Raw genomic sequence first — 13,883 nt, forward strand, 5'->3', positions numbered from 1 at the left:
AAAACCGACCATTCCGAGCAGGGTAGCGTGCCGGACCGTAACTAGTTCTAACGTAGAAACTAAAAGGATGTACGTCTTGGGACATGTTTATCGGAAAGAGACGTATCTTGCAAAACAGTTGCCCCCCTTATTCATAAAACTTTACGGGCCTGATTTAGTTAAATTATGTTTTATCCCTTTCTTACAAATACATAAGTCAAAATGACGGATACGGACAAACGATTATTAGCTAATTGAGGTTTATAGCGCGTTTATGAATAAGGCGGTTAGTTAGTACACACCTGTGTATTTGGAGTTATCAATAAAATAATAATTAATAATGAACGCAGGTATAAAAACCTTTCATATAAACGTTTCATAAATTCTGTCTGATTGCGAGTCTTCTAGGTTAAAATTAATTAATTTTAAATTACCTATAAATTATTTTATTACCATCTAGTGAAACCTACCAATGAGATGATGATTGTGTCCAGCGGTGGGATGCGCAAACTTTTTAAAATAGATATCTCAAGTGAATATTAGAAAGGTTGTAGATATGTAAGAGTATACAAGTAATTAAAAATATATTTATTATTTATCATTAGTTTAAGTCATAAAGAAAAGGCTGATAATTAACCACTATTTTATTCCAAACATTGCTCATATATGATCGTTAGGAAAAACATTAATCGTGAGCCATATGGCTACTCGTTAATATTTTTAAAACGTCGTTTAACAGAAAGTTACAATTTAAATTTAATAAAATTAATGAAAACCCGCAATATATTTGTGAAAACTACGAGCAATGTGTTAATGTTAACGGAAAAGTTTATAAACATAATAATAACGGTAATGTAGTGAGTAAAATTTGTCACATTAACCGAAATATTTGTGTCAAATGTACGTATACCGCAGCACAAGAACATTAAAGTTCTTATTGCACCGTAATGTTGCAGCACGCTAAGAAAATAAGTACCTACGTAACTAAAATTTAATGAAACCTATTAGGACCAAAACGTAAGCTTTATTTTTATTCATTTTGGGAGGTTTCTCCTAAGTATCGTTTATTAACTGGTATACATTATATGACTACACTATCCGGAGAGGAAAACGGGGACTACGTTTTTTTGGAAAAACGGCCGTCCCCTTTCCTCTTAAGATTGATTAATAATAATAATTACACCTAAAGGAGTAGGTATGGTTCGAACTTAGGAGGTTATGTCAATGCGGTACTCTTACGAAATTAATTTATTTAGGACTCACCTGGTTTTGTTCCGCACTTTGCGTATGCGATCCTAAAGGAAAAGTATGTTTGCCCTGTCGATGGCGGTACGTAGACACAGCGAGGGTCCCCGTGCTGACCTGTTGCCAAAACAAAAGGATGATTATCACTTATTATCACCATCAGCTTCAACACTAGGTATTCCACGTGACCCACTTCTGAATACATATAAGTACATCTAGGTACCTAAATACTAAATTCTAGAAATAAGTAAATATCAAATAATATCCCTGTTTCGTAGGCAGAGTCAATGCCAATCAGGTCTCGTAAGCCGTTAAATAATAAAAATACAGCTGAGGAGACCTAATTGGCTTTAGACCTCAGAATAAGTATATAATATATATAGGTAGAAGGTATTAGATACCTACTATTATTCACAAAATGTACAACAATCAAGTAAATTGCGAACGTATTGCTATTTAATGTGTAATTGTTTCAAAAACTGATGGGGTACCCACCCTACCAGGGTAGATTACGTTTGTATGGAAAAAATTCAAACTCTAGCCAGAAGATATGGCGCCCCCTTATTTCGTAACACTTTTTATGTTGATAAAAGACACCAAGTTTTGTAACTTTATCTCGACTAATTACAAAGAAGCGCTCCACTTTGAAGTTTTTTATGTCGTATGAAACACAAAAAAATAAATTCAATATTTTTAGATTATTATTTAATTTATTTAACTTAACATTGATTTCACACTATACCCGGTGTAACATGAGGAAACCGAATAATTTTAACAGCGTATTCCTGACCATATTTGAAGTTAAAAATGTCGTAAAATGTTTGCTGGGTTCGGTTTTGTTTTTGAGATTCGGTTTCCTCATGTACACCGTGTATATATGTTTAGGTTAAATATCACTACTTTTAGTAGATTTGATAAAATCGGTTAAATTGAAAAAGTCATATGAAAATTAAACCCAATGTATAAGTAATCATTCGTTTCCGAGAAATAAAAATAAATCTAACTGGTTCTGCTTTAACATTCTGTGATACCAATAGAAATTTCAAAGCACGTTCTTGCGTTTTCGATAAAATACTTTCATTCATTAATATTTATAGAGGAATGTTTCATTTCACTCAGCGGTTACGATTTCGACAGTCTTCGCACTCGCGTGACAAAACGGCTTCACGGGATTAACGCGGCGGCTGCCGTATACTATGCCAGACGTGAATTTACATCATACAAGAAAATATGGTGGCATAATCAACCATAAAGCCACTTTCAATTGATGGTTTTCTTTAAAGTTATGAAGCTAAGCTATGCATATCCACAAAAAAAAACAGTAGTGTACAAAATACAATTTAAAAATCATTAAAGATGCTTATTTTCGGCACTAATTATCAATGATCGTACACTTTCCAGCATTTTTGGTGCAGCGGAGTGGTGTTAACGGAATTGGTATAAATAATTTCAACCCCAACGATTAATTAGCGTTAATTACGTTAATATTAACCCTAATTTACCATTTCAGTTGAAATTATCTATACCAATTCCGTTAACGGGTCAAACAGATCACTGTGTTATGTCTTTCCTGTAGACATACACAAGAGTTAAGGGCTATAGAGGTTAATGTTCTTATTTAACCCTTATCCACGTGAAAAGGTCCTCCTTTTATTTAGAGAACTATGATAAAATCATTGCTTACACGCCCACAAGCTGTTAACTATAGCCCACAGGAGAGAAAAATGTGCTGTTCGCGATAACACACTAGTTTTCTCTCCTGTGGGCAATAGTTAACAGCTTGTGGGCATGTAAGCAATGATTTTATCATAGTTCTCTAAATAAAAGGAGGACCTTTTCACGTGGATAAGGGTTAAATAAGATAATTAACCTTTATAGCCCTTAACTCTTGTGTATGTCTACAGGAAAGACATAACACAGTGATCTGTTTGACCCTAACACCACTCTGCTGCACCAAAAATGCTGGAAAATGTACGATGTCTGCTAATTATACTCGCATTTTATATCTACTTTGGCAGCGTCAGCAGCTAGGTGTTCAATATGATTTAAACACACCTCTATTGTAGGGGTAAAAGCATGTAATAATTTTAAACACCTCACCCGCTTTGCAATATATATTATTAATTATACAAGAGTATAACTATTAGCGCTGTAAATATACATTTTAGCATGTAAATACTCAGCAGTAAAACACGTGTTATCTTCTTTCAACTATCATTTACAAGGGCTATATCCCGGTAACTGACACATTTGTTCACTAAAGCCTGAAACTGGGGCATGTATTAATAATTCAGCATGTATCCGTCATAATTGCAAGTGAAACTGGGCAATTACAAATAACAATTAGTGGCGGTCTACATACTGTGGGGTATGGTGAGACTTAACTACTATGTGTAGTTGAAAGGTGCTTCAACTTATATATGATGGGCAGAGAGTGGGATTTCTAGCCCAAATTAGATTCTATTACGTTAGTAAAAATTAAATAAATATGACTCTAGGGTAGATGGGCAATTAATTAGCTGATGAAATAGCTATGATAGTGGGTAGCAAAACTAGTAGTAACTTTATGTCTAAAAATAGTAAGAAACATAAATTGGTTCACCATGTACTTAATGTTATAATTAAAATGTTAAATTAATTCGACTTGTTAGAGTGTTAGCTGTTACGTGGCTTATATTACATTTGTGAATACCTATCCGTCGCCCTGTCATTTGAATAGGCCCTCAACCATTAAAACAGTTTTTTGAAATGTTTTACATGTTGTATAATAGCATACCTAAAAACCTATCTACCTGCAACTGCTTACATAATTATACTCGTATGTTCAACTTACCTTTTGACGAAACGATCCCTTCAAAAGGATGTGAGAACGTGAGGTGTACGTCCATATGATCCTTCCCGCACATAACTTCTAGTGACTGTATGACTGGCATGCCGTCTGGCCTGTCGACGGGCCATAGCTCGCCCGCCCGTACCCGTGTCTGTCAACAAACATAATACATCACATTAATACGGACACTGACACACAAATGTATGTTACTACACATCTAGAAGAAGGTCGTGAGAACAATTTAGGAACTGTCTAATTTTTAGCAATACTTTTGTACTACGTTAATACTAGTTATTCTGGCTCACGAAGTACAGATACAGTTTTAAGTACAGATGTAGTGCATACTTGTTTTCCATCATATTTTCTCGGAAACGTTCGTATTTGTCATGCAACTTCAGTCAATCTCAGTACTTATTGTACCGAGACTGACTGAAATAGCAAGACACGTTCGTAATAAGTTTCCGTGAAAATACGATGGAAAATGATTATGCACTACATATGTACTTAAATGAGGTCGTGATACAGTTTTCATAAAAAAAAACGGTTGGAGCAAATTTACCCAGTGGGGAGTAAAGCAGGGTTATGGTATTAATTTACCTACTGGCTAGTTTAATGGCAACATATAAATGGCGATTTACTTTACACGGTTATTTGCCGAAGTACATCACAACTGGTTTTCCGAAGAGTGTAAACTAAACAAGGACCGCATAATTTCTGAAATAACCTCTTTCATTAAAATTGGATGATTGGTTAAACGATGAGCGGTCTTGTACTGCAAAGAATATTTTGGCTGCAGAAGTGCTACAAAACAGTTGGCTTTAGTATAAAATGGTCAATTACATTTTTAGTGTAGAAACTTATACCTAACGAAATACACGAAGGTCATAAATTTACAAAAAATAAATCTGTGTATCGTATTCCGCTATCACAGGCCTGTGAGCCCCACTGCAGAGAAATCTTTTGAAACCGGCAGGTGTTTTGGCTTAAGTACCTATACATATAGTGGGCCATGCTAGCCCACAACGGTGCACACATTTGCTATGTTCTCTTTACAGAAGTATACAGGTTCCTCGCGATGTTGTATTTCACAAAAAACTGCAGGTAAATATAAATATCAAATGCTACCTAGGAACCTACATAAGTTTTGACAAACTCATCTGACGTGATCCTGGGTCCTCATTCCTCAAATAGCACGTCCACCGGTTCGGTAGCTTCATGCTTTACCATTCGGTTACCACAGTCCATCATTTAGCTATTAATCAGATTAAATAGGAACTTAACTTACAAGTAGGTACCTAAACTGCGATTCCTCGGGTTAACTTTAATGGGAATAGGTACCTACATAATTAATGCTTTTATTTTCAAATAATCATTTTATATAGTTATTTTAGCCAGGGCGGGTGCCCTGGCTTAGCACGGGTTAACAAATTAACACCTAAATCTTCCTCAAGAATCACTCTATTGATAGGTGAAAACCGCATGAAAATCCGTTCAGTAGTTTTTGAGTTTATCGCGAACAAACATACAAACACACAAACAGACAGACGCGGCGGGGGACTTTGTTTTATAAGGTGTTGATTTGATTAGGTTAAAAATCTTAAGAGCGTCATTTATCAAAATTGTGCTTCATGAAACACACATCTCTAAAGTACCAATAAGTGTATGAAACTACTAAATATTTCCGATTCGCTCCGCAGCATCTGCTTAAGTTTAGTGATCTTTGCGAGCGATTTGATGAAGGGCCGAGGCACGTTCCTGGAACGTCGCTCGCGCCGTTCCCACGAGGAATTTGCGACTCGGCGATGTGTGAGTGAGTAGGTACCGTGCATTTTTGTACAAGGATGCACCAAAAACTGCGCAACTGAACGGGTTTACCACTTCAAGTATGCGTGGTACCCGTATATATTATTAGTGCATAATATTATAATGTATAAATCTAGAGGAATTGATATCCTACTGGCGAAGGGACAAAAAGTGTTTTTACTAAATTTTGAAAAAATTGTAGTAGTAAAAGTCATATTAGCATTTTAAGTGCATGCAAAAGTTCAACCCATCCTGGTCATTCAATTCTTATCTGTACCGGTGTGGTGGATATCAGTGTTATTTTTAAAGAAAGGTAATAATAATAATAAATAATTGCCCGCAGGGCAGCTTGTGGCGAGCTGTTGGGGAGTAACGACCCCACGGACCCGAGTGCTCCCGAGAGTCGGTCAGGGTCTCCGTCTCCGGCGTGTCTTCGTCGGTCGGAGTGGACCCCAAGGGGACCCGCAGGACTCTCAGCTCTGGCTTGCCTTCATTGGCCGTCCAGAGAGGAGTCGCTTGAGCTATATGCCGTCCATCGAACCTATGGGGGCAGTCACCATCAGCCCCGATGACGTAAGTTGTGCCATTCGCACGGCCCAGAACTGGAAAAGTCCTGGGCCGGATGGATTGCACAACTTCTGGCTAAAATGGTTCCGATGCTCACACTCCTGCTTGGCAGCACAATTTCAACAAGCCCTCGAGCTTGGTTCTCCCCCACCTTCCTTAACAACTGGTGTCACCTTCCTGCTCTATAAGTCCGGTAGTACCACGGAAGCGAAGAACTACAGACCCATCACATGCTTGCCTACACTCTACAAGCTCCTTACATCCATTTTGAGAGCAAAAATCAACGCGCACATTGTCGCAAACAATATTTTGGCCTCTGCTCAAAATGGATGTAGGGTTGGGTCCCGTGGTACTAAAGAGCTCCTCCTCATAGACATGACCATCTGACAACAAATCCGGCGGAACAGGGGGGCCCTCTCAGCAGCCTGGATTGACTACAAGAAGGCCTATGATTCGGTGCCTCACTCATGGCTGGAGAGGGTCTTAGAGCTGTATAAAGTTGATACAGCTTTAAGAGCCTTTCTAAGCGCGTGTATGAGGCAATGGACCACAGTCCTTCGTCAACCAGGAGGCGGGGATGAGAGCCCTGGCCCGCAGGATTTTATAAGGATTGAGCGAGGAATATTTCAGGGTGATAGTCTGAGTCCTCTGTGGTTCTGCCTAGCTCTGAATCCTCTCAGTACCTTGCTGAAGGATTTAGAACTAGGTTGCCGGCTTCGGAGAGGGGGTGAAGTCATTTCTCACCTTCTGTACATGGATGATCTCAAATTATTTGCACCAAATAGCCAAGACTTGGTGGAGCTACTGAAAACTACCGAAGTCTTCAGTAATGCCATCAACATGGAGTTTGGTGTCGATAAATGTGCGGTTATGCATGTACAGCGGGGGAAAGTTGTAAATTCAACAAATCTACAACTTTCTGAGACAATGTCTTTCAGATCCATCTCTGAATCAGAAACCTATAAATACCTTGGTATGTCACAGTCGTTGGGTATTGAGGAAGAAGGTATTAGACGGTCGGTGAAGGAGCGCTTTTTCAGTCGGCTCACAAAAGTACTCAACAGTCTTTTGTCAGGAGGCAACAAAGTGCGCGCCTTCAACGCCTGGGTAATGCCTCTTCTCACATACTCCTTTGGCATACTAAGGTGGACTCAGACCGAGCTGGACGCCCTGGATCGGAGGGTCCGATCACTGCTCACCACACATCGCATGCTACACCCACGCTCGTCAGTTATGAGATTGTACATCCCACGGAAGTGTGGAGGCCGAGGCTTCCTAAACGCCAAGGATCTCCACAACCGCGAGGTGTACAATCTCAGGAATTATTTCCTTAACAACGAGTGTGGGATGCATCGTGATGTGGTGGCAGTAGACAGGAACCTCACGCCGCTCTCCTTGGCAAACGAGAACTGGCGCAAACCTGTGGTACTAAGTACTGCGGATCGCAAAGCGGCATGGGACAGTAAGGTGCTACACGGGCGGTTCTATAAGGCCCTCACGGGACCCGATGTGGACCTGCTCGCGTCGGTGAACTGGTTACGATTCGGGGACCTCTTCGGAGAGACCGAGGGTTTTGCCTGTGCAATTGCGGACGAAGTGATGATAACGAACAACTATCGGAAATATATCCTGAAGAACGGTACGGTCGACATTTGTCGGGCATGCCGCCGTCCCGGAGAGTCACTCAGGCATATCATTTCCGGTTGTTCTCATCTTGCTAACGGCGAGTACTTGCACAGACATAATCTCGAAGCCAGGATTATTCACCAGCAACTTGCTCTTCTATATGGCCTTGTGGACCGCGAAGTACCGTACTACAAGTACTTACCTGCGCCTGTTTTCGAGAATGGTCGTGCCACGCTCTATTGGGATCGATCTATCATCACTGACAAGACTATTGTAGCTAATAAGCCTGATATTGTGATAATAGATCGATCGCAACGCCGGGCCGTGCTCGTTGACATCACCATCCCCCATGATTAGAATCTCGTGAAGGCCGAGAAGGACAAGTCCAGTAAGTACCTAGACTTGGCTCACGAGATAACCGCCATGTGGGATGTTGATTCGACGATCATTGTCCCGATAGTCGTTTCAGTGAACGGTCTAATAGCGAAGAGTCTCGACCAACATCTTCAGAGACTCTCGCTAGGTGGTTGGATCAAGGGGCGGATGCAGAAGGCGGTGATTTTGGACACGGCGCGGATAGTACGTCGGTTCCTCTCTCTGCGGCCCTGACCACCGGTAGCTTGGGCCTTGCCCCGGTGCTGGCGGCACCCTAGGTTAGGTTTTTTATAATGTGTTTATATGTATTTTTTATTGTTTTGTAAGTGTTTTTATATTTTACTTTTATATTCATATTATAAAAACCCTAGCCTAAGAAGGATGATGAATAAAGAGAATAATAATAATAATTTCAACCTATAAACGTCCCACTGCTGGGCACAGGCCTCAAAGAAAGGTACCTACATATTTAAAACATTAATCACATGACACGGGTAGCTTATGAGTATGAATCAGAGTATTCTGTATGGCAGTGAAATATTACTGAACGCTTAATCATATTTGGGTTAACTGACTCGAACGAACACTGAAATGATTTGGGTAATAAATGATTTAAAAAAAAATCGGAGTTGTGATTGATGGTTTATGAGATTAAAATTTAGACAAATTGTTTAAAGACATTTTGTTGAACTATAGTATATCAATGTTTATTACATTTAAATATACATATTTTTATTTTTAGAGCAGACAAATTACCTGAAGTGCGTTGTCGGCCTTTGCGAGACCAAGTGTAAATGTTTTACGAAAGCTTAGAAGTGGGTAAGTATCTAAGTTTATTTTGTTATGTTAAAAACATTGTTCTTAAATGGAAATATAATATTCCTTAAGAAATAGATAATTACACATCGATTATAATCTGTTTTATCACCATGTGGGAAATTACAAAGAGTCAATTAACCAAGCATTTAACATTTTTTTTATGTAAATTTCAATGCGCCGTCAAAGGTAGATTTATTCACATTAATCCACTAAGTGAAGCATTCAGTAAATAATTGCTCTGCTTAACAAAAACCAGACGCTATCTCCCCTTTATGCCCAAGGATATAATCATAGTTATATTAAGTATGTAGCTAGATCCCTATTATTTCCTGTGTGAAGCAGTCCGTCCAGATTCCCGGAGCATACTTGAGGAGAAAGTTCGTTTTAAACATCCAGTATAAGCAGATACTCTCACTCAATAGTTACCGCCGTTTATTCTCAAATTGTCTCTTTAGTTTTCTATTCATTATTCTATAATGTATCCATATACGCTGCAACTAACTGATTGTATGTTACTTAGGTCCTTATATTATTTATATTCATAATTCCTTTGTCAGCGGCTAATGCAATTGCCGTAAGATTAGTAACAAAACAATATAATATCACGATAGACACAGTCGTTGAATATTTTAGTATCCACTTTGGTGTTATAACGCATAAAATACCACAGCATGTTGAATATGTCAATTAAAAAGATATAGTGCTGAAGTTTCCAGTGGTTTTGACGCCAACCTTCTAATGTTACGAAAAAACTTACATGAGAGAGATATTTTTTCAAGAAACATTATAATTATTTTTATGGTCAGATCGACGAAATTATTTAAATTGAAAACCCAAGGTAGCTTCGTTATCGTTAACAGGGAGATAATGATCAGTTTTGATTATCATAACAATCGGCAAAGTTCAATAGGCAATATCATTAATAAAACAATAGGAAATCGTTATTGAATGTATTTGATGATTATTGACAACTGATGTGACAGTCATGCTCATGCGGTTATGAGTGTTAGCACCATCAGAGTTGAGGTCACGCGTATAACATTTTATGAAACGACAGCGGGGTTTTGAAAATAACGTGCGTTGGGTTAAGATGGAATGGTTTTTTGATGAGATGAGCAATGTTGCATAATATGAAGGCACATTTGGTTTAAAGGGTAAATAAGTAACATACCTACTAGTAAATACTTTTTCATCAAAAAAGGACTGGGTTGGAATGCTGACCGAATAAGATCGATATAAATATGAAGTTCCTAAACCCGTGTATATGAATACTGTACGTTATTGATCATCGGAATATCGGAAACGTTAAAACACTCAACACTGACTCTTATGTGAACCTTCCACAAATAAAAAAGATTTGGCTAAATCCTTATATCTTTTACTCTAACCCCATCGGAGTATTCATAAAAAGATATGAAAAACCACATTCGTAGTAGGTATAGTGCACAAACAAAAGGTTACAATCAAATTACAACCAAAGTTTCCGCGTAGGTAATTAGTACGAGTTTGAACTAGATGTTCATCTTATCCCGTGAAAGTTTTCTGGGCAGACGTACCTAGACGTGTTGTAAATTTAGAAATAATTCGTTATTATTCGGTTTTAACACTGAACTCTCATGCCAACACCTATACATTATTTGAAGATTCACCATGTTCAAAATAATAGACTCACGTTTCAAGTACGTGATAAATATCGAGTACACAAGTTTTAATAATATCATTATGTTATTACGAAGTAACCGCAATGTGTTTCTGTGCAAGTGCTGGAATTATAGAGACCGATCGAACTAATCGCAAGTAATTTTGCTACTCTCTAAGAATATTAACGCACTTGATGTACTCGCAAGTTGCCGTAAGTACGGCTCGTAAGTACGGACAACAGTTTTCTCTAGCATCTTCCTTGAAAATGATGAGTACCTACTAAGATTTTTACAAATGTTTGTCTATTACATTTATTAATTGAATATTATTAATTGTATTTGGATTATTGGTAAGTATATAAAATTGGCATCCATATCAACGGCGAATACAACACTCACCTTCGGTTTGCCGACGATGTCATGGCAAAGTCGATGGAGGAACTCAGCATGATGCTCGATGACCTCAACCGAGTTTCACAACGGGTGGTCTTGAAAATGAACATGGACAAGACGAAACTTATGTCAAATGCCAATGTTGTGCCCATCCCAGTCTGTCCGTCCGTCCCGAAACGTGGTCTTTCACTATCGGCCTCATCTCAAAACTCAAAGTCGCTCAACGAGCTATGGAGAGGGCTATGCTCGGAGTTTCTCCGCGTGATCGAATCAGAAATGAGGAGATCCGTAGACGAACTAAAGTCACCGACATAGCCCACCGGATTAGCAAGCTGAAGTGGCAATGGGCGGGCCACATTGCACGCAGAGAAGATGGCCGATGGGGTCGAAAAGTGCTCGAGTGGAGACCACGGACTAGCAAGCGCAGCGTAGGATGTCCACCCACAAGATGGACAGACGACCTTGTTAAGGTCACCGGAGGACGCTGGATGCGGGTCGCTTCCAACCGGTACGAATGGAGGTCCAAGGGGGAGGCCTATGTTCAGCAGTGGACGTCTTATGGCTGAGATGATGATGATGATATAAAATTAGTCAAGAAAACGTTTAAGGAGAAGTCCCGAATATAATCTTCCCTACATAGCGATTGGTACCTGTTTAAATAACTAAGCTTCTGCCCGCGACTTCGTCTGCGTGGAATAATCATGATGATTGTCAAAAACTATCCTGTGTCCTTTCCCGAGCCTCAAGATATCTCCTTACCAAATTTCATCTAAATCGATTGTGCGGTTTAAGCGTGTAACAGGGACAGACAGCCAGACAGCCAGACAGCCAGACAGACAGACAGACAGACAGACAGACAGACAGACAGACAGACAGACAGACAGACAGACAGACAGACAGAGTTACTTGCGCATTTATAATATTAGTATCAAAACAAATTCCACGTCTCTAAGAACAGCTGTGTGGGAATATTAAGATATTTATTACCTATCGATGAAGTGGGCATGTAGAGAAATTATATTTGCTATGTAGCTTTGGTCTGCAATCCATGCCGCTGAGACTAGAGAAACTGACGCATTTTCTGCGGCAATTACATTACTGATGAATCAGTTATTTAGCAGTATTAGCACTAACGACTTGCTGCTTGCTGGAGCGTTTTTCGCATTAGCTTATCGAGCGCCGGTGAGCCTATAACACCCAAGCGAACCATATAAGTGTAGCTGCCATTACAAATAATGTTTGCCGATGTCCAGGTTACATATTACCGGTTTGCTGTGCCAATTGTTGGTTGCTCGGTGAGCAATGGGAACAAAAGTCTAGTGTACGTCATTACTGTCATGACTAGCTAATATAGAAAATACTACACCTTAGAAAGAGTAGCAACTTATGAACATAGAACCTATAGACTTATGTGACACTTTTCTAATAAAGTTGCGACGTCACATGCGACGTACAGTAATAGTGCGACATCTGCCTTTCTATGTCAGTTATAATGTCGTATAAAACCAGGTAGTTATTGACTTTGAAATTATATAGGAATTAACACATTTTACTCCAGCCAATACAATTTTAGGCAAAATTATGGATTATATTTGATAGATAAAAATGTAACAAATGTGTAATTTTATTAAAAAAGCGTATACTGTAAACAGGCTAGGTATGACCAAGCCAATTTCTAATTATATCGACCAGACATGTAAACTAGCGTCTACAGTTTCAGATAGATAAAATCTCGTGGTAGCTTTTGTACAAGTCCCATAACGCGGTTTTCTCGAGGGATTAAATAGAAGTATCGGCGATGTACATGTATAACCTCGAGTGTCGCTAAGTATTCATAGGTTATGGAGACTGCGTACAATCAGGCGGACAGTAAGTTTGTTTGCATACAAAACTGTTAACTTACGTATCTACTATATTAAAAATTCTTACGATAATAAATACTTACAAGTAATTCCAGTTATCTCAATCTGTTATATATATGTACCTACCACTTCAAATCCCTGAACAACTTTAAGGGAAATAATTGAGATAGCTTACAAGCTGATTATGAATTAAGTGGATGGAACTCGCGTTAGCGCTGCGCATGATTAATGATGAAACTGGAGCGGAGAAATTTATCGATGAGAATTATAACGTTTGCTTTCGATATTAGCACTGCTGCACTAAGCTTAAAGAAGAAGAGGAAGACCGAGAAATCCGAGAATAAATTATTTCAACCAAATAAAAGGAGAGGTTCAGGTCGTGTCATACCAGTAGGTTAAGGAGTTGACAAAGAAACGGACGATTTCGATATTGCTCCACCGACAAGAGCAAAGCTCTTAAATATAAAGAAGAAGAAGAAGCACTAAGCTTAGCTGCCGCATAGTCCGCATACCTATGCATCTAAAAACTCATTTCTTCCATAAATCTTTTTAATGTCACAAATCAGCACACTGATTGAGAATTTGCTACATAAATATTGTACCAAAGAAACTATTTTTTAAACTTGTATAGGTTTATAGGTCTTGTAATTACGCCGTATATTCTAACGTAGGTGACTAATCGCTGGACTGGTAAGAACAAACACTTTCACCATTACGTAGATTCATTCATAGCCCATGGGTATT

At 38.8% G+C, this 13,883-nt stretch overlaps 1 protein-coding gene across 1 annotated transcript in view; it reads right to left on the bottom strand.

The window, feature by feature from the left end:
- Nucleotides 1-13,883, bottom strand: part of LOC134805052 (cuticlin-1) — a 109,158-nt gene that overhangs the window by 36,954 nt on the left and 58,321 nt on the right. The window contains exons 4-5 of the mRNA XM_063778341.1: nt 4,058-4,205; nt 1,243-1,341 (exon numbers count right to left, since the gene is read on the bottom strand). Of these exons, the coding sequence (XP_063634411.1) occupies nt 1,243-1,341; nt 4,058-4,205 (247 nt within the window). The remainder of the gene's footprint in view (nt 1-1,242; nt 1,342-4,057; nt 4,206-13,883) is intronic.

This window comes from Cydia splendana, chromosome 2 (assembly GCF_910591565.1).
Source record: "Cydia splendana chromosome 2, ilCydSple1.2, whole genome shotgun sequence".
Taxonomy (NCBI): Eukaryota; Metazoa; Arthropoda; class Insecta; order Lepidoptera; family Tortricidae; genus Cydia; species Cydia splendana.